The sequence below is a fragment of the Cotesia typhae genome, unplaced genomic scaffold, assembly GCF_013202065.1.
Source record: "Cotesia typhae breed Kobodo isofemale line unplaced genomic scaffold, CoteBio_Ctyphae scaffold_152, whole genome shotgun sequence".
In the NCBI taxonomy this organism is placed as follows: Eukaryota; Metazoa; Arthropoda; class Insecta; order Hymenoptera; family Braconidae; genus Cotesia; species Cotesia typhae.
The window spans coordinates 11592556-11613733 of record NW_027423776.1 but is presented as its reverse complement, the minus strand read 5'-3'; the positions used below and the strand labels follow the sequence as shown (position 1 = coordinate 11613733).

The 21178-nt window shown below is 32.3% G+C and overlaps 1 protein-coding gene across 2 annotated transcripts; it reads right to left on the bottom strand.

Annotated features, from left to right (window-relative positions):
* Positions 1 to 46: 46 nt before the first annotated feature.
* On the bottom strand, positions 47 to 16436 carry LOC141535710 (zwei Ig domain protein zig-8). 2 transcript variants are annotated; one of them, XM_074255799.1, is made up of 6 exons: positions 15669 to 16436; positions 15193 to 15568; positions 8896 to 9101; positions 4103 to 4331; positions 3448 to 3747; positions 47 to 1768 (listed from the first exon to the last, which is right to left on the bottom strand). In XM_074255799.1, exons 2-6 carry the CDS (start codon positions 15251 to 15253, stop codon positions 1668 to 1670), a joined length of 897 nt encoding a protein of 298 aa, XP_074111900.1. In that variant the 5' UTR covers positions 15254 to 15568; positions 15669 to 16436; the 3' UTR covers positions 47 to 1667. The 2 variants fall into 2 exon arrangements, with proteins under 2 accessions (XP_074111900.1, XP_074111901.1); XM_074255800.1 differs by lacking the exon at positions 15669 to 16436 and having other exon boundaries at positions 15193 to 15581.
* Positions 16437 to 21178: the final 4742 nt, after the last annotated feature.

Here is a 21178-nt window from a genome sequence, read left to right as displayed (position 1 = left end):
ATATATATATATATATATATATATATATATTTGTCAAGCTTTTAATTTTTTTAATAGTTTTTTTTTTTATCAAATATTTAACAATTTCTGAAAATTGTAAATTATAATTAAAAAACTAAAAAAAGGGAAAATTAATACGGCATTAATAAAAGTGTTAATAACAGAGAAGGAGAGTGTTATATGGAATGTGTTGTGCTTGGTTATCATCGTTAACAGACTCAACACGTGTCGAATGTGTATATTAACACGCGTAGAGCCAGGCTGGAGCAAATGCGGTTAACTATTACATACACGAATACATATTGAGGACCTCCATATCAGCTGGATAGTATCGATCTGTTTAGTTGTGTTATCGCTAATTGCTCTATACAATACAGCCAACATAGCAGTGTGTCGTACAAATATAAAAGACTTTAACTAGGTATATACAATATCAGATAATGCTTGTTCTCAGTCTACGGTCTATGGTCTTGTTTGTATTTAGTTAACATTTTATATACAAATACGAAGGTTGCTGATGCTGATCGGCAGTATAAAGAAGAAGGAAGAAGGATGTAGGATGGGATTAGTTGGAGTTTATCGATTGATTGATTGATGATGATGATGATGATGATGATGATGATGATAATCTCGGTATCTTTGCTCGTTATCCAGCTCCTAGATCTGGATATCTTATCGTGTTCCGTCTAGTTGAGCTGAATTACGTGGAAACGATTTTGTGAATAGCAGAGAGAAGGAGCAGAGAGTGGGACGCGTGCACGGACGTCATGAAGACCGATTAACGAGTTTGTAACGAGTGACGGGCCATCGTTATTCCACGGAATAAATTGGAAGCGATACAATGGGAACAACATTCATGGATCTATATATACCTACGATATCATAATTTAACTTGTCGTGTCGAGGGTTATTGGGAAATTTGTATTTTCTGTCCTCCAAGCGATTCTATAAAACAGTAATAGTTACGGGAACGGGAACGGGAATGAGAACGTGTTATGTTTTGTACCCCCGATTCAATTTGATGATTGATGGAAAAGTTGCTGCAAAAACCCCGATTGTCGGTTCAATTTATCCAACATGCCAATAGAAATAAAACTAAAATGATAAAAAATATAATAAAACCGCCGGTTTATAAAATATATAGATGTAATATAAAATAATAAAAGGCTGTTATTATTTTTTTTAGTCGAATCTATTTAATTTATATTACTAAATGTCAGATTCAACCGCTACACGAATTTTTAGATTATTAAACTCATATTAATAAAATAATCCAGATTAAGATTAAGATAATTCTTAAAAAAGTGTCTCTTTATTTTGCACTGAAAGGCTTACGTGAATCAATCAACAGGATAAACTGTCTCAGTAGAGACAACGGATAAATATATAATACAAGAGGTACTTTGTCATCTTAACCTGAGACTTTTGCTCTTAACTTATTTATTTCTGGCGCTTTTCTCATAAGCCGAGACTCGTATCACCACACGTGTGTTATTATATAGTTTATTTGTTACCCAGGATATCGACATCGACGGCAAGTCGTTTAATGCCTTCCACGAGCTTACTTACTTTATTTAGTACTTAACCTCATCGGTTTTCTTTTTACTTATTATTTATTATTTATATATAGCATTTATTTATTTTTTATTTTATTTGTGCCAGTCGTATTACACTGAAGATATGTACAAAATGATGAGCGATACCAGGAGGCAGCTTGAGGATAAAATAGGCCCTGCTGTTCCTGTTTGCATCGCTTCTGGACGTTCACCTGTAACAATCGTTTTTATCTATATTAGATATTAGTTTTTTTTTTCTCTTGATTTTAATTTTTTAATAAGTAATTAATTTCATCGCATTTTATAATTCATTGAGTTCTATAAAATACAATTATTATTGATTTTAAAATATTCAACTATTTTTATCTTCGAAATTACGCAACTTACCGATAAAATTTATTTTTTATTTATTTGCACTCTTTTTGGTAAGACGAGCTGCTTTTTGGAGCCATTTTTTAAATATTTCCAAAAAAGCTACATCATTTTTAAATGGAAAAATTTAAATATAAAAATCAAGGGCTCAAATTTTGATCCTTAAAAATATTTTTATAAAAAAAGGATAAGCCAAATTAAAAAAAATATATATTCATATAAATAAAACAGAGTTTGGATGATGTTTTGGTACCGATAAATCCCAGGCAATCACAACACAAAGAGACATAAGCTTTGAGATTTACTGTATCATTTTCGAGGAATAAATCACATAAAAGAGCCCATCCCACAATATATATTCATGTATTACCAATTTCGTTGCAACAATATCACCTTTATTGGCATATGATATCAGGATATCGCAAATCCCAACAAAGATATTGTTGATTCTCTCTCCCCGAAGGATCACCGGTAGTTATATTACGCCTAGTAACCACGATAAATGACAGAAAGAATATAAACCCGAACTCGAACCGGGCAAAGCAATTTTAAAATGTAAAAAAGTAATTCAGGAATGTGCAGCACACACGGATTCTATAAATTTTTTATCAATATATTCTCCGAGGAAATTTCTTAAGTCCAGTATAGTGAGTAGTGAGTACTGAGTACTGGTACCCACAGAAGATCTACGGTTCCGAGAATGGAGAATGGAAAGAGCGCCAGTAGTAGACCGTGGGGAATTGCATAAAGCATCCTCCATCTTCTATCCTTTATTGTATCCCCAGATTCACACACACACACACACACACACACACACACACACACACACACACACACACACACACACACACACACACACACACACACACACACACACACACACACACACACACACACACACACACACACACACACACACACACACACACACACACACACACACACACACACACACACACACACACACACACAGAGCAACTACCAACAGCAGATCTTCTCGAGTCAGAGTCCTGCATTGTCGAATATAAACCCAAAGACTCTCACAACTACACGCCGTAGTAGCCTCGGCTTCACTTAGAGTATAATATTATAAAGCGTAGGTTAGGTTAGGTAAGGCCCAACCCAACCCTAGGTCCGTGCCGCGTGGCTCCATAAAATGAATCGAAATGCAATTTCCTTCACGTTCGTGCCATATCTACGAGCAGTACTTGAACTCCTAGCCCGTAAATCCGATGATTCTTATACTCTGCTCTACTCTCTTTATGTTCCCTTTATTTAAACGCCTTTTGACTTTCGACATTCGACTCAGCATTTTTATCCCTCACTGGGTTACTCGATCACAATAGACTCGTGTCTGACTTTATTTATTTTAACTACTTTATTAAAAAAAAAAAAAAAAAAAAAAAAAGTGATAATAAAACTAGTGAAAAATATTTTATAGTAGTGAAAATTCTAGTATAAAAACTATACATGTTATATATAACTTATTTCTAAAGATAATTATAAAGAAAAAGCTCACCATTGACAACGTGAACTCGGATGGACGCAGTGTTGGCGTTGCTGGGCTTACAGCTGTACTCGCCCGAGTCGGAGGGCTGTGCCGTCTGTATTAAAAGCCAGGAGGTGGTAACATCAGTTCCTTTCTCCGTTATCACAGAGACACCTCCTCTAGGACTGTCGTAACTAAGGACGTTGCCGTCGTAGTACCAAAATATGTAGGCTGGGGGTTCTGAGCTGAACTGTATTGCACATGTCAGGTTTATCGTGCTCCCGGCACCCACGTACAGTTCCGGACCACCGAGAATCGTTGCCGTGGGAACTGCATCAACAAACAACCCGCTTTCATGTTTACGTCATCAAGTAAACAACGCTGTTTTATCACGGTTAAAGCTTTATCACAATGTCATCTAGTCTCGTCAACTCTAACATTGTACTGTCTTGTACTCTATTGTGTTCTGGCTAGTAAACTACTGATCTGTGTATCTCTGTTTCTGTTTCTGTTTTCGTTCAATACACACAACATCAAACATCATACCATACGATATTATAGTATCCCATCCCCCTAGCCCCTATCTTCTGTCTTCTGTCTTGTATCGTCTATCGTATATTCTATAATATCATATTATATTGTGTTGTGTGTATTTTGTATTTTATTGTCTATTGCATTTACTCACCGACGACGTTCAGGTAAAATTGGTGGGACTTTAACGGGATCGTTGATATTTGACAGTCGTAAATACCCTGGTCGCGCTCTTGGGCCCATTTTATGCACAATGTCCACTCAGACCACTCGCTGTTATGCCCCGTATTTTGTCTATGCAGGGCCTGGAATCGCTGGTCACTCGTATAAGTGTACGCTCCCGTTGTTAGAATGTGGATATCTCTTAATCGCACCCACGAGACCTGAACAGAAAAAAAATTCATATAAAGTTAAAACAAAAATTTATAATTAGCAATTTTTTTATAAAAGATAAGATATAAAATAAAAAAATAAAAAACTTATTAAATTTATTCTCAATTAAATCAAGTTTAAATATTCTCTTAACTTAAAATAACATTGTATAACCATATTATCTAAATGTAGATAATATAATGTAACTTTGTTAATAATAATATCGAGGAAATTTGCTAGTTAAAAAACGTGAGCAAGTATTAAATTGTAATTAAAAGCAAATATGTATTAAAGAGAGATGATAATAATGATAATGAGCATCCCAGAAGTGAAATTAATTTGAAATGATCTAGTTAAATAGGATAATAAATATTTTATTCGAACAGTAAGTAGCTGAGAAGTATTATCCCGACTAAGTACTCCGGGTTATGACTCGGAATTTAATAATTATGATTATGAATATGAGAGTCAATAATTATGGATTAATACGTCAATGTACGTCTCTCAAACAGTTTGACGTAACTCGAGTAGTTTATCAGCCAACTATTATAATATTTGATAAATGAATAAAGGATAGTATTTAAATGGTAAAAGATTTATAAATATTAAAAGAGTAATTGGTTATTAGCATATTAGTTGGTAATTTATATCTCGAGGATACCGATTTGAAATTTGATCATGACGGGATAAATAGTTTGGCGTGACACCGGTATTCGCGATAAATTTTTCAGATAAACGCTTTTAAACTCTCTCGCTCTGTACGCTCAGAATAATATTATATCTAACGAGGGTAAGGAAAAAGGGGGTGAGAGAATTAATTTTATATTCCAACGAGCAGCGGGAGAATTATCCGCATGAAATTATACAACAAATTATACAAATAAAATAACGGGGGTGAAATTGGCTGTAAGTGAGAATCTAAGAATTTAAGAATCTAAAAATATAAAGGGAAGGAGAAAGAAGATGTAAATATTGAGAGTACGGCTCGCTCGGTACCCATCGAATAACTATTTGAAATATCGATGCATACCGAGTGCTCTTGAGGTCGAATATCGAGGAACGTTGCGTCAAGACGAACCCCTCAGGATTTTCAAGTATTTTCCACATTGAGGACGTGCGTCAGAGTCTTTGCCAGTATCAGAGGAGCCTTTATATACCAGTTGCGACTAGACTCACCTCTGGGGCATTTTCAACACACCGGCCATTAATATTCCACGGCGTTCTGTATATTGCCTGGTGACTGGTGACTGGCGACTGGTGCGCAATCCGATTTTAAATGGATAATACGAGTCGGGTGTCGGGTGTTGGGCGACAAAAATTCAACCGATTCGATCAATGAATTCATGCGGAGCCCAATCCTCTTCTCTTCTCCTTCACATTCTCTTCTTCTCTCTTTCATATCAATATTAAATAAATATGTACATATTTATTCATAAATACGTAATATTGCAGAGCCGCTCTTCCCGCAATGGTCTAAATTTTACACTCACTAGTGTAAATTAACCATCGATGGCAAATATTTTGTCACTTTTTCATTCTCATTTTATTTAAATATTTATTATTTAAATAATACTCGGACACCAAATTCGACGCAATATTTATACGTTCGTTTCGTTATTTATCTAAAAATATGTATTATTAACCCATGGATAAATAGACCGATCGTTATATTATTACTAGTTATTAACTTTATCTTTTTATTGCAAAATAACTACATATTTTATTTTATTTACTTTTTATTCGAAAATCCGGTGTAGAGCCATAACCATTTTTTTTTTTTTTTCATTTCAAATAGATTATCAATTAAAAAAATAATCTAGAGCAGAAAAATATTTCTTTTATTATAAAAAATTATAGCTGACACTTAGAATAAATTTTAAATACTAATAATATTTCTCGAATGTGAATTCGAGAGTAAAATTTGAATACAAAATCAAGAGTATTTGTCTCGTTATTACAAAATGTACGTGATATTACTATTTCAGTAAATTCAAATTTCATCTCATCAGTACAGTGCTGCTCATTATTTAGTAGTGACCTATACACTTTTAGTTACATAACCTCTGGCAACAAACTAAACTATTTACTTGTTTCATGAACCGATTATAACTCTGTTATTCCTATTCATTCAAAATCGGCGAACAATTACAATATTAAACTTTAAATATAAATACCAAAGAGAAATTATTGATAGCAAAATATTATTTCAGTAAATTCCAAATGAAACACCATTAAGCTCAGTATTTAAAATAATAACAAACAAAATTTAATTGAAATATACTATAAAGTATAAAAATAATTGAATAAAGTCCGGGTGTTTCGTTCTCGTGTATCGAAACTTTTTATTAACATTATCCATTATATACATATATAGTATTTAAATTCGCATGTTCGCTTTAAACCCAGGTTGCGGAGCTTTCCAATCCCGACAGCAGAGACATGCCGAATAAATTAAATCGAGAGTTTTTTATTTCAAATAATCTGACATCAAAGTTATTTATAAGTTAACATATATGATGGCTTTTCGATCTGCTTCTGTATTTTTTTTTTTTTTTTTTTTTTTTTTTTTTTTAATAATCAAAATGGAAATCAAATTTTTTTTTTTTTTTTGCACTTTGTATATTAAAATCTAAAAAATTATTATATCAATAGTCAGTTGACGAACGGTACATTAGTTACATTGAATCGATAAATGTCGAAAAATAAACTGATGGTGCATAAATGTGTTGATTTTTGCCTCTCGAAAAATCTATTATTTTTATTGTTATTCGCAGTTACTGTTCAGTTGTTTGTTTCATTTTATTCGTAAAAATATGAACTAAACTGGTGAATAAAAACAGAAAACTAAACAAAGTTTTAGTGCGTGAAATCTGATTATGAAGAGCAATTTTTATTTAAATTATAACCTATTGTAACTAACCAGAGTATTTAATAGAGGATAGTCAATGGATTACGCGGCTCATTCAGCCGTAAAGTTAAGCCCCCGAGCAGAGTTATCATTAACTATATGTATATAAATATATATATATATATATATATATATATATATATATATATATATATATATATATATATATATATATATATATATATATATATATATATATATATATATATAACTATTACTAGAAAGCCCAAGGCCGTTACCACTAAGTAATCTTTAGCTCTCCACTCTTATTACACCTAATTTTACTTTAAGATTTTTCCAAAGGCCATTTATAAAAAAAAAAAAAAAAAGCTCGGAACTTAATGAGCTGGTGATAAATTAAAAAAAAAAAGAAAGTAAAGCTAGCGGTGAATTAATTTTAATACATAATCGGAGCGGGAATTTCGTTTTCGGAATTTATGGAGAGTGTTATTGGGATTAGTCGAGTCAAGTTGAGCCGGAACGAAACCGAGAACCGAGTATTGACAAAATAGAATTGTAGCAACAGACCCGAGCGTCGATAAATGTCCAATTGGGTTGATGTAATACTGTTATTTCTAGATAATTACTTTTCACTTTACACTTTACTACTCTGCCGAGTACTCTGCAGTTATACTAAATCAATTATATTATATTGAAAGGGTAATTTCATTTTGACGCTTATTTTACGCATTTAATTGGTTTACTTTGTTTTTTGAAGTGACAAACACTCGCTGCTGAATTTTAAAGCCGAGCTGTCATTTAATAGGGTCTTTTAATCAAATGTTTAGTTACGAGTTCATAGTACTTCATGTAATTAAAAAAAAAAAAAAAAAAAATGCTAGATTTTTTTTTTTAAAGATAGTCTAGCCGCTAAAGTCGGAAATCGTGAGGTCGGAAAAAAAGTTGTCGCGGTCGAGACGACTCTGGTTTATCGGAAAAATAATTAAACTATTTGTCTGCTTAGGAAAACTGTCATTACCGTGAATTTATAAATTCGTCTACAAAAATCTTTACTAGTATTTTAAGTAAGTAATTATTATAATTCTTTATCAGAAAATTTGAGAAAATAATTAGGAAAATGTGTCCTTAATTTCTTTAAAATAAATTTGCCAGAAAAAAAAAAAAAGATAATTAGTATGTTTTACAAAATTCTCAATCAGCTACTATTCAACAAAAAAAAAAAAAAAAAAAAAAAAAAAAAAATCGGTTCTATTAACTTTTCAACTCGTAAAAGCGAACAACGTCCGCCCGATTCCTCACGTAGTCGAGTAATGAGCTCATTAATACTAATAAATTTTCTAACCGATAAACCCTTCGGCAGTCTGATCCTGAACTCGAACTAGGCTATAAAATTTTATTACCCTCGAATTGTTTCGAAGGTTTGAAAAGTTCGAAACACCGGCGAATAAACCTCTCTATAGGTTTCTGTAATTTTTCTTTATTTACTTTCGAAAAGAAAATTCTTATAATTTACTTCTGCAACTAAATTATCCCTTGGAGATTTTTTTTATTTCAAGACTAATGAATACTATTTCTATTAATAAAACAGCGTGCCGGTTTTAATTTAACTGACTAATTAGCATGAATATTTAATTTTAATAAATAAAAAATAGGCTGACTTCCAAATAAACTCTGTTAAAAATAAATGAAGAAGAAAAAAGACTCACAGTTTTATTCCCGAGATGTCTGACTCGACAAGTGAGATAAGCAGTCTTGCCTATGAGCGCGGTGACATTAGTGGGTTGGTTAAAGTCGAAAGTGGGTTCGGGTTTGGTTTTGATGCCGATCGAGTGATCAATCATCTGTTGGCGTGGCCTCCCTTGTCCGGGGTGTCGCTCGAGCTTCTCCATCCCATCATTCAGGCTCAGCGTGTCTGAAACAGAGAACACGGAGCTGGTTAGCTTCAATTACCCGGAAACTGCCTTTGAACAGACAAATAAAGCAAAGGGTTAATATTTTATTAGAGTTCTTTAGAATCTTCTGGGCGCTGGCTGCTGGGTGCTGGTCAAAAATAAAATTTTATATTATCAAATAAAAGCCTACATGTGTTTGCTCAGCAAGGTCGACAAGCTCGACACTTGAAACCAGAAGAAAAACCAGAATTCTCATTAGTCGCAAGAGTTACTGTCGAGAAAATCGCTGATCCAACGAGCACCACCAGTGAGTAGGTCGAGTTCGCGATTCGCATTCGAGTTTAAGAGCAGACCAGAGAACGCGAGGGGGAGACTCGAGGAGATCGGCCAAAGCTCCAGGATACTCCAAGCAATTTACTTGGTAACGATAAAAAATAGAAATAGAAAGAGACCGAAGTGGAGATGGATAACGAGCATACGTTATTTCTCCACAACTGTCTCTACGCTACGGGATGAATAAAAAATTTTTTAAATAAAAAAATATATTGACGAAGACGCATGAAATAATAATCGTTGGGTACATCCAACTCTTCCAACCTATACTTGATTGTATTAAATGAGATTTTAGTTTTTCTACAGGTCAGTAAGCTTTAGCTTTATGCTTTTATCAGATTAAATTCATTTTTATTGATAAAATTATTTTATATTTTATATTTTTGATTTAAAATCATTTTTATTTAAATTATTTCATCGATTTTAAGGACAAAGGGAATTTCATTTTTTACTCAACTTTTAATTTAATAAATTTATTTATCTAAAGTAGAATTTAATAAAAAATTATTGCTATTTTTACTTTGAACAAAAATAATTTATCAAGTGAAATTTATTTAAATGAAAAATATTTACATATCAGTAATATCTGTATTTATTTGCCCATAAAATATAAGCTTCTTTCAGTTATACTATATTCAAGAATTTTTTACAGTAATAAAGTATTTGTAAGATATAAAATAATTTTTAAAAAATGTCTTTAGTAAAAAGAATGATAGTTTATTTACAGAATTAAAAATATTTAATAACAACAACATTTTTTGTTTCTGTTTAAAAAGACTTTTTATAAAATCTAGATATTTTTTTAACAATAATAATTTATTAGCTTTTAAAAATTAAATCCGACAACGTAATAAATATTTTAAAAATATTTTATTATTAAAAGACTTATCTTTTTTATAATAGTAATTTATTTGATAAAAAGACGGGAGGAATAGAGAAAGAATGTTAAACTGTTTTTTCAGCAAATAAATTTTTTTGAGTGAATAAAAATTTTTAAACAGCAATTTAATATTATAAGAGTCAATATCACATGCACTTGATCGCAATACGTCATTGAGTATTCGATGAAATTTGAATTTTCAAGTGGCGAATTGATTGATCGTCCATCCTATCGAGAACAGAGAAAATAAAGGGAGCCCTGACATTTTTTATTAATTCATTATTTTATAACATAATTCAAACATTTAATTTTATGATTGACTTTTTGAGTGCTATTGGTTTATTTGTATTTCGGCGTCGCTTCAATAAAATTAATAATGTAGATGGAAAGATGGAATAACATTTAACAATGTTTTCCCGGTACGGTTTCGGTTCGGTTCGGTTTCACAGATAACGAATAATGGATATCATTTAAAAAGGGGTTCAGTAATTGAACCGAGTATTTTTTATCTCTGGACATGGATATCCGGTGTACTATCTGACCGCCTTATTACTCATAAACCGGAGAGTCAGAGAGTATCGATTACAGAAAGCATAATTGCACGAGTCTCATCAGGGATGCGGAGAATAATTTGCGCTGCCAGCTAACATAAATTAACATTAGGATCCTGGAGCTTGACAACCTTGGCACACACATGGGACATTTAACTCCCGCTCCACTCTCTACTTCTCTATATCTATATCTATATCTCTCCATATCCATGTTACACATTTCTAACCCCTCGGAATATTATTAGCTAGCGTTTATAATTAAAAAAAAAAAAAAAAAAAAAAAAAAACACCTGAGTTTATTTATTGCAATACCGCAAGAGAAATTAGGCCTCGGATAAATCAATCTAAATTTTTATTTTATTTTTCCTTTTATTTAAATTGCGGCCAACTATTGACTGGAAAAAGTTCGTCCAAGCTTTTTATAGGAAATTTATTTTTTATTTAAATTTATTTACATTGTTGTTTAAAGAATTTTTTGTAAAATCTTTTTTTCATATTTTATAAATTCAATATCATAAAAGTAGTTAATATTTATCAAGTTATTTTACATATTAAAATACTTTAACTTAAATTAATTATTTATTCAAATAGATAGATTTTTTTTTATTTTAATATAAAAATAATTGCCATTTCGAAGAAAAAAATTATTTCATGAACTATTAAAAAAAAAAAAAAATATGATTCATTTTTGAATGTCTCAAGGGCTCGCCCCTTGATTTTTAAATCCCCAAGTGGTATAATTATTAAAATAAATTATCCGTGACAAGTGAAATAAAGTTCATGATTTTTAAAAACAAAAATTTATGTTAAATTATCACGGGAGAACAAAATAATTCGGTTGAAAGTCAAGGTAATTATTTGAAATTAGCGTTAAAAAAAAAATAAATAAAAAGACGGAGATAAAAAAGTAGCGATAACAGTAAATAAAATTTGTTAATCACGAAGTTGACAAGAAATAAATAACGGCGCTGAGCTCGGGGGGATATAAACTAAAAATAATAGTGAATAATTTGTTAAATTTATATTTAACTATTTAGATTGTCGTGATCACGTTATTCTGTGCGCTGACATGCTCGTAAATGTCGGACATTTGTTAGGGGCACATAAATAGAGAAATAGAGAATAGAGCGAATACCGAATCATACAAAGCAGAGAGTATTAGGTCGATGACGATGGTACGACACCAGGACCAACACATAAACAATTACACCTGAGCTTTCGACTCACCGACATCGACGAGGTCATAAGACCCGCTCGTAAATCTTCCATTTAGTTTGTTGGATTCTCCCGCTGCTCTACGAGTAGAAACGATCGTTCCATCGATTTAATTCGTATCTACAGACTTAATACGCTAAAAAAACACTTTGGGCGTATTTCAGAAATTTCAAAATTAAATACCCCGGCGCAAAAAAAGAAAGAAAACTGGAGAGAAAGTATCGAGGGAAGAGATTTTCGAGGATAAGCCCCTCAGGACCTACACTATCTGCTATCTACTTTTAAATATATATGTATAAAGTTATCGGAGCTCTTCTTTGGTTCTCTTCTTTACAAGCAAAGCTCTACTTCGGTGCGCGTCGTTACCATGACGAGGATTTGAATATTTAGATCGCGCTGAGATTTCGCGACAAACTTTTTTTCTCTTTCAAGTGATTGCCCGAAATAAAGTTTATAAAAAAATACTAAACTTTTAAAGGAGATTATTATTCAATATTTTTTATTGAAATTTTCACCGGCAATCCCTTCACCCTCGTACTCGTTACTTTTTTAATATAAATGATAAATTCATCCCCGATGAACTGAGGAAACATTTTGTTAAATAAATATAAAACTCTTGTTCGGCTTCAGACTGGTTTTATCGAAAAATTATGTCATTTATCCAAATATATATATATATATATATATATATATATATATATATATATATATATATATATATATTAAAGTTTTATTTATAATTTATTTCTGTAAAAGTGTCCGGATAAATGCGTAAGCAGGTCGAGGGTGCTTCTTTTAACTTAAAGCAATGCAATTAAAAAAAAACTCTGTGCAATATTTTTAGTTGTGTCGTAAATTCATTTGCTCGTTAATGAGAGCAAATTATTTTATTACAAGCATCTTTTATTATTTCTTTTTTTATTTTTATTTTTTTTTTTTTACATCAAAGATTTTTATTGCGATGCAGTCGCCACTGAAATTTATTTTTCCAAGGGCTTTTTATTATTTTACAGTATTCATTGAAAGCTGTTAAAAAATTTGCGAGTTTAATTGCTGCGTCCAATCATTAATATATAAATAAATTAAAAAATTCTTTACTAAAATCAGAGTAATATTTTGTAAATTATTCTATGGTGGAAAAATGTTTTAATTAAATTTTCGTTCAGCAATCAACTAAAAATTAGATTTAATAAAAAAAATTTTAATTTCCGAGTGGAAGATAAAATAGTGAGTGATGTAAAAAAAAAAAAATTATAGAATAAAATTCCTAGTTGATAAATTTCTGTAGTACCTTTAAATGTACATTTATCGTAATATAAATCTAGCCGTTTAATAAACTCGTTATCAAGATGCGTTCCCATTCCATTTCACCGTGGAAATTTAAAAAGGTTCGTGCACGCAATCGCCAATTGGTTTTTTTTTTTTTTTTTTTTTTTTTATCCACTAAAATGTCGATGCAGTCTGTAATCAGGCTCAATAATAACGTGCTTATACACTCGAGCCCCTTTCTCAGAGGTTTGTCCGATAAAGCTCGCCTCAACTCACTGAAAAACTAAATCCGCTGTTTAATTCGTCTCGAATCTTTATCTCGACAATAACAAATTTCATGACAGTTTATAAATTGGCTCCGTTTAAATTAAATTAACCCTATAATTATAATTATAATAAATGATGCTGAGAAAGTGAACTCTTTAATCTACTAATGCATATACTGATAAAAAAATTTATAAATTAATTTATTTCGAAAATTTATTTATTTATTTTTAATTTTTAATAAGAGTTTATTAAAAAAGATGTATTATTTATCGTGAAATAATAATTGGACAGAATAAAAAATTAAATAGATTTAAGAAAAAAGGTTTTATGATTTTTAGGAATTTATTTATTTTGAATAATGAAAAATTTAACACAGTTTATTAACTATTAAAAAAATCGTTCTATTAATGTACTAACAATTAGTAGCAACAAGTTTTGTTTTGAGTATTTAATTTCTATTTACTTGAACAAAGGTTTAATAACGCGAATTTATTTTATTTTTTTTTTCCGTTCTGGTACAATTAACTGTCGCAGATCCTCCTCGCTTCTGACGTCAGCAACTTTAAATAATTAGTAACAGCATTTAATTGGTTGTAATAAAGCCAAAGAATCCTCGTTGTAGCTGTTTACCCGGTAAAACTTCAGTAACCATTGTGTAATTAAACTCTCAGAGGGATCTTTGTAAAATATATAAACATCAAAGTCATTTTATTAGCATATTTTAATTTTATAACAGCTAATGGACGAAAGAAACTTTAGTAATAATAATAATAATAATAATAATAATAATAATAATAATAATAATAATAATAATAATAATAATAATAATAAGGTGCATATATCCAGCGTCACAATGCTGCCCTGAGAGTACTGTACTACTATCTTCGTCATTGCTACGGTATTGACGTGACACCAGTGCTGCCTTATTTGCCAGGAGATATTCCCCAGGTTGTTGAGAATGACAGTTGCAAAATTTATTGGAACATGCCATTTGCAACAACCCGGCGGATAGATCACAACAAACCTGATATTGTGCTCTTCGACAAGGCCACTCATGACATTTATGTCATTGAGTTCTCGGCCCCGGCTGAATACAACATCTCAGCCAAAGAAGAGCACAAAAGACAAATATATCAGGATCTCCTGTTTGAAATTGGTAAACTTTACCCAGGTTACCGTGTCAAGCTTGTCGTCCTGATTGTTGGCGTCCTAGGAGGGATGAAGCAGTCTTTTGTATCCTCACTTGCCATAGTTCCAGCTTGCTCATCAAAAGCTGAGTTCTTGGCAGTTAGGATGCAGAAGGCTGTTTTACTTGGTTCTCTCCGTCTCTTAAGGGAAATGACTTTGGCCTGCTGTGATCACTAACCGCCTTGTTGTGCGGAGTGGTCCAGCAGTAACGGACGGAGCTCAGGCTGGGCCCTCGGAGAATCGGACTCCGGGGATAACCCCCCTGAGCATTTAATAACAAAATAATAATAATAATAATAATAATAATAATAATAATAATAATAATAATAATAATAATAATAATAATAATAATGGGAAGCATAATGAATGGAAATAAAAAGAGCAGAGATGATGAAAGATAAAAATTACCTTCAGTACACATAAAAAGTATAGCGGCAATAGATAGCCTCGCTTGCCATCTCAAAGCCATTTCGCAACAACTAGGATGATCTCTAAACTTTCTTTTATATTCCACAACACAACAATACTCAAATGACCCACATCCTCTTGATAATTTTCTTCATCCCCAATTCTGAATAACGGGCTCAGTACTTAGCTCTTCCCCCCTCCTGCTCCTCCTCCTTCTCTCTAGAACTCAACTCGGAAACTATAAAACTGAAACTTTAACAAGACTACAAACTACCGAGAAATGACAACACATTCGTACGAGTGTCTCGAGAGCACTTGAGCATTTTCAGAGTCATCTTTTAATGCAAAGTATTCACATTTAGCAAAACACACCGCACTGAAAAAAAAAAAAAAAAAAAAAAAAAAAAAAAAAAAAAAAATATATTATTCCTTTTTCTCAAATAACAAATTAAAAAAAAAAAAAAAAAAACTATCACCTGAAAGATCACACCGAGTACATCGATAACCCGGCGGCGTTTGAACGGAATCGGAATATATTATCCGAGGTGGAGTCGTTAAGCCCGTAGATCACTCACGGGAAGTTTGTCTCAGCCCCCGTGTACCCGAGCACACTTGATTGCATTTACACGGGTAACTATTGCTGTTACTCAAGTGTAATAAAAATAACAAACTCGATTTATTTTTTATATGTATTCCCTCGGGGGTTTCGGTTTACTTTTTTCAGCTCTTGGCCCAATAAATGAGTATGAGTGTGAGTACATTAACAGAATGCTCTAAGCAATAACAGTATATTATCCTATAAATGTAAGCGTAACTTTAACTGTAACAGTAACAGTAACTGGTGTGTCCTCACATACGATAACGGTGGTTGTCACACGTGAATGGTTATTGCCAAACTTTGTTGTTACTTAGTATATACTGTCTGGCAACTCAAACCAATTCTCACTCCACTTTATATCCTTTTTTTTACTTATTTTTTATTTTTATTCCTTTTTTAGTTTTATGTACATAATTTCACTAATAAATTAAAACTTGCACTCTAATGTGATTTTTAATTAACAAATTAATAATTCACTTGAAGAAATTTTGTTTCCACTTGAAATTAAAAAAAAAAAATAAATCAGCACATTTGAAAATGAAAAAAAAAATTAATTTATTTGTTAAAAAATGATTATTAAATATATTCTCAGCGGCTTAATATCCACAAGAAGGTATACATAGCGGGAGTACGCACGACGTCTCGACCCCGAGGCAGATTTACCCTGACTGGGATGAATCCTGTACGTAAGAGCATGCGCGCTTCCGTTCCATCCCTTGGTAGAGTGGGAGTGGGAAAGAGCAGAGATAGTAGAGAGAACAGAGAAGTAGGCAGGCAGGCAGGAGCACCAGCATCTACACGGTGGCTTACACAAAATCATCTGACCTACCACACACCGACGCAAGGGTGAATAGAGGGGGCGAAAAAGCTAGACAATTCGACATACGGGACACATTGCTACGTGTGTCCTATTTATGTGTTATGTTAGTGAATATATATGTGCAGAAAGCATGACGGGTTCCACGGCCTTATAAGCTCCGAGAACCGGCTCTAAAGCTTTACACGGGGAATCGGAAGCTGCGGGAGAACAATTGCGGTCCGGAACGGTATTAGTGTGACTGTTGATCGAATTTCCTAAATTTCCGAACAGAAACAGAATAACGTGATAGGTAGTGCTAGGTGTTAGATACTAAAGTTGTATACGTTTTTTTCTATTTCTCTTTTTCTCTCAGACTTTTGCTTCTCGATCGTATCGACTCTTTTGTACCCTCGAAACTATTTCCATTTATTTTTATTCCCAATTCGTTTTATTTTACGAATAATTGAGACGGGATTTTTTGGCACTAAAGACAAATTATGTTATCGAGTCAAAGCTGGCTGCGCAGAATCTATTCTAGTTTGATTAAAATCCTCCAATCCAGATAAACTTTCCTCTGTTTAAACTCCTTTTTCGTTTTACTTTAAGCTTTTTTAGTATGTCACTGTACCTGGATCGGAACATGCACGCCGCGGATCTACGGATCAACGAATTAACGGATTAATACTTAATATAGTTATACCAGTTACACAGTTAGACTCTAGTTACCAGAAGCAGAGTTCTTTGACACTTTGCTCGAGGTATATACTCGGGAAACTGGATCGGGCTGGGTGCCAATGACGCCCTGGATATGCCCCTAAGCACATAGAATGCTAAAAATTTATCCTGGGATTATTTAAGTAGCCGAGTTATCACGAAACACCCGTAAATTCCTTTCTCATGACAAGAATTTTGTCTGATTTTTTTTTTTTTACTTTTTTATTTTATTTTTACATTATTATGTCGTGATATTTGATATTGTCTTTCAAATTATTATTATTATTACCATTATCATTATTGTGAATTATTTAAAAAAAATACAATTATTTGTCTGTCTAAAATTATATTAAACCGTCTATTAAAAAAAAATTAATAATAACAATAACAATAATAAAGATGATAATATTGATAAGCATAGCGTGCGATGAGAACAAGAATGAAAACACTCGACTATAAAAAAAGAAAATAATAAATAAATAAATAAAAAGCAAACGGGAATAAAATAATGAAACATTGTTTATAAATAATATAGTTGAGTTTGTAAATTTATTAATGGATCGAAGAAAATATAGAGAGGGTGGGTGAATTTCATTCACATTGCAGAAAAGTTATACGAGTGGTAGAAAAGATAAATTTACGTAATTATGTTATTATACGGAAGCGGATAAAATTTTTGGAAATAAATCTGCGGAGAATTAGCTTGTACGGATGGAGCAGTACAAGCTTGTGGCAACGTTTTATATTACTGGAGGAGAAAATAAAAAAAAAAAAAAAAAAAAAAAATGAGAGACTGGAAAGGAATTGGGAGCGGGAGCGAGGAAAAAATGTTTAAAAAGTAAAAAATTATATTACCTAAAAATTTAAGCGCGTGACAACTCGCGACTTGCTCGGTTGTAAATAATGCTTCGCGTGACGTTCGTGCCTTCTCTGTTCGTGGATTCAGCCATTCATCAGCTGTGCATAACTGGCACGTAACGAAGATAACGATAAACGGCGAAGCTTATACCGGATAGTTATACTCTCCTCTCTTTATATGTATAAATAGAAATGTACACAATACTAGTTCTGCTAAGTTGTGTGTTGCTTCTGTTTTGTCTGCGAAAAAGGTATATTATATTCTTCTGTCGGCAAAAGGCTAGGCGCATCAAATATAATGACCTACGTACAACACACAACACACAGACAGACAGTAACGTGCTTGCTCAGCTCATCAGATTATTCTCATCATGATTATTCTTTTTTATGTCAATGAGAAAACATTTTTAAGTCGTCTTACTTGGACAATTGAAGAAAAATTTTGTCTCATGATTTATTTTATTCTTAAAAAATTAATTTTTTATAGCCTAATGTTTGAAGTGTATAAAAATAATATTTTTATACGCAAAGTGCAATTTTGTGGTATCATATTTACAAAGAACCAAAAGAAAAAATTCTCATGTATTTTTATAATAAAATTTAAATATTTCTTTGATAAATTTAGTACAGAGCCATATTTGTTTTTCATCAAAATATAAATTTAAAACTGAACCTGAATTTTCTTTGCACGGAATTTTTATTTTCAAAAATTGTTTCCCAGTGTCTGAAACATGTCACTGGTATCTCAATGAAAAATGTCAGGGCACGATAAAAAAAATATCGTTCCGAGCTTGAAATATGTACTTTTTAAATCTTCCATGATTGACTGCTTGAGAAATATTTTTTTTGTTTCATATTTTTTGATAAATAAACGAAATTTTTCGTTTTTTTTTTTAAACCTGTTACATGAAAAAAAAAAAAGTTTTTTGATCTATTGTGATAAATTCAGATAAAAACCCATTCTTTAAACTGCGATTGCGATTTTTTTTTTAATTGAATACGTCAATTAGTTCCAGTTTTATTGAATGACATAGAAAAAAAAAGTAATTTTTCCGGTAAAATCTATCATAAAAGCTTGTATTGCTGTATAAAAGCTTTACATTGTAATTTATTTGTTGTTCTAAAAAATTTTTTTGATGCTAGAAATGTAATTGTGTTGCAATTAGTTGCTCATTGTATTTATTTATTTATTTTTTTTTTAACTATAAAAGAAGATAATTTGATTTTTTAATTATAAATTTTTTCAAATCTGAAAACTGTAATAGGTGCACAGTTTAAAATTGAGCTTTAGCAAGTAAAAGTAATGAACTTTTGGGAAAATCCACGACAGAGTAACAAAGTACTCAAGGATAATAAGATTCTGTGTAGGGGTGTGAGTGTATAAGTGCATAAATGTGTGAGAGAAAATCAGGAAGAGTTACTTAGTGGTAAAGGAACCAGAAAGCTCTATATCCCAGGAGACTTGAGTTAGCTGTTTTTGGTGTAGCGGGTAACGGGTGAAAGCGGCGACTCTATGTCGCTTACCGGGTCCACGCAGAGTGTGCGGGTGCATGAGCTTCCCTTAAATTACTCTGTACATTAAATCATCCGCAGAATCATAATTTAATGTTTAATTATCAAGTTTGACGTAAAGTGCAAATAGACACTATTTTGGCTTGTACATAGCACATCGCACATCGCACATAACTACCTGAGCACACATTTCTCTTTCTCTAAATATATATGAAGCAATTCTACGTGACGCACCTACGGATGTTTATCCGTTGATTAACAGCCAGAATTATTGCAAAAGTTCAATTAACTCTAAATAACCTGTGTAGTGTTTATTAATACCGGCATTAAATCACCGGCGAGCTTCGAGGAGTTATTGTAATATGATTTTAATAATTACCAAACAATCAACTCCGAGGTTAATTAATTCTCCAAAATTTTCCGAGCTCCCAGCAATAAAGTTTAATTATGTTTATTGCCCAGGTCCATGGGGAGTTTAAACGAAAAAAATATTAAAAATTAAACTAACAATTGTTCGAGAGGCAGTAAAAGCAAATAGACTGGGAAAAATTAATTAAAAAAATAATTAAAAGCGAATGAGTTGGGAAACTATGCGGGATAATCGTGTGTAACCTCCAGTGTATAAATTAATCGGAGATTCCGTGGATGGTGGATGAACTTGCCTGAGGAAAGACCTCGATACAACTCAGTAGTTGGCTCCGTTGCTTAACTCGTCTATAGTCTGGTCTACAGTAGGTGGGTGGATGGCGCCCTCGATGGGCTTGTTAGCCAATCAACCAACTCGCGAATAGTTTGCCCTGCTTTTCACCGTTCCCGCAACCGCTGCCGCTGCACTTTCTGCCGGGTATGTATATAACGTGAACTACCTTCGACAACCAAACTATCTTTCGAATAGACCGAGGATGAGAATTCGATTACGTTTGATCTCTGTTTTCTCCGGCTGCTTGTTAATACTTTACTGAAAAGATAGAATAACAACCTGATTGAGGCAAAGATAAGGGAGGAGAGTAAAACTATTAATTTTAAATTACCGAGAAAATAACAGTGCTTTTATTTTGCTAATAAATAGTAAAGCAATTATACGTTCTCTGGATTATGTTTTTTTTTTATGATTAATTAAAGATTGAATTATAAAGAAAATTTATTTCCTAGTACCTACGTTATATTCGAATTTAATCTAGAGCAAGTAAGACAGAGCGTGTTGCAAAAAGTTAACTAAGCTGCGCCACAAAGAGAAGACGGTAAATTACTCAACAGTTTCTCTATCAGCCGTCATCTTGACAATACTCTTCTTGCCAGTCTAATTGCCGGAGGGTTTAACTGCTAACCGGAAAGCTTAATACACTCGCTGACGTCTTCACAAAGACTTATAATCGCAGCTTATCTACTCGTGTTTTGTCATGACTCGTGGCTGACGATCAAAACCTTAACCGTTAACCGTTCTTCTCTATTTTCGTTTCTTCCCAGTGTTCTATATAATAATAATAATAATAATAATAATAATA

What these genes read in the sequence shown, in the direction of transcription:
- LOC141535710 (XM_074255799.1), bottom strand. Translation starts at nt 15,253, where the DNA reads ATGGCTTTGAGATGGCAAGCGAGGCTATCTATTGCCGCTATACTTTTT. An exon ending in GACATCTCGGGAATAAAACT is followed by an intron (nt 4,332 to 8,895) that starts GTGAGTCTTTTT and finishes TTTTCTGTTCAG; the next exon opens with GTCTCGTGGGTGCGATTAAG. An exon ending in ATTTTACCTGAACGTCGTCG is followed by an intron (nt 3,748 to 4,102) that starts GTGAGTAAATGC and finishes TTGTTGATGCAG; the next exon opens with TTCCCACGGCAACGATTCTC.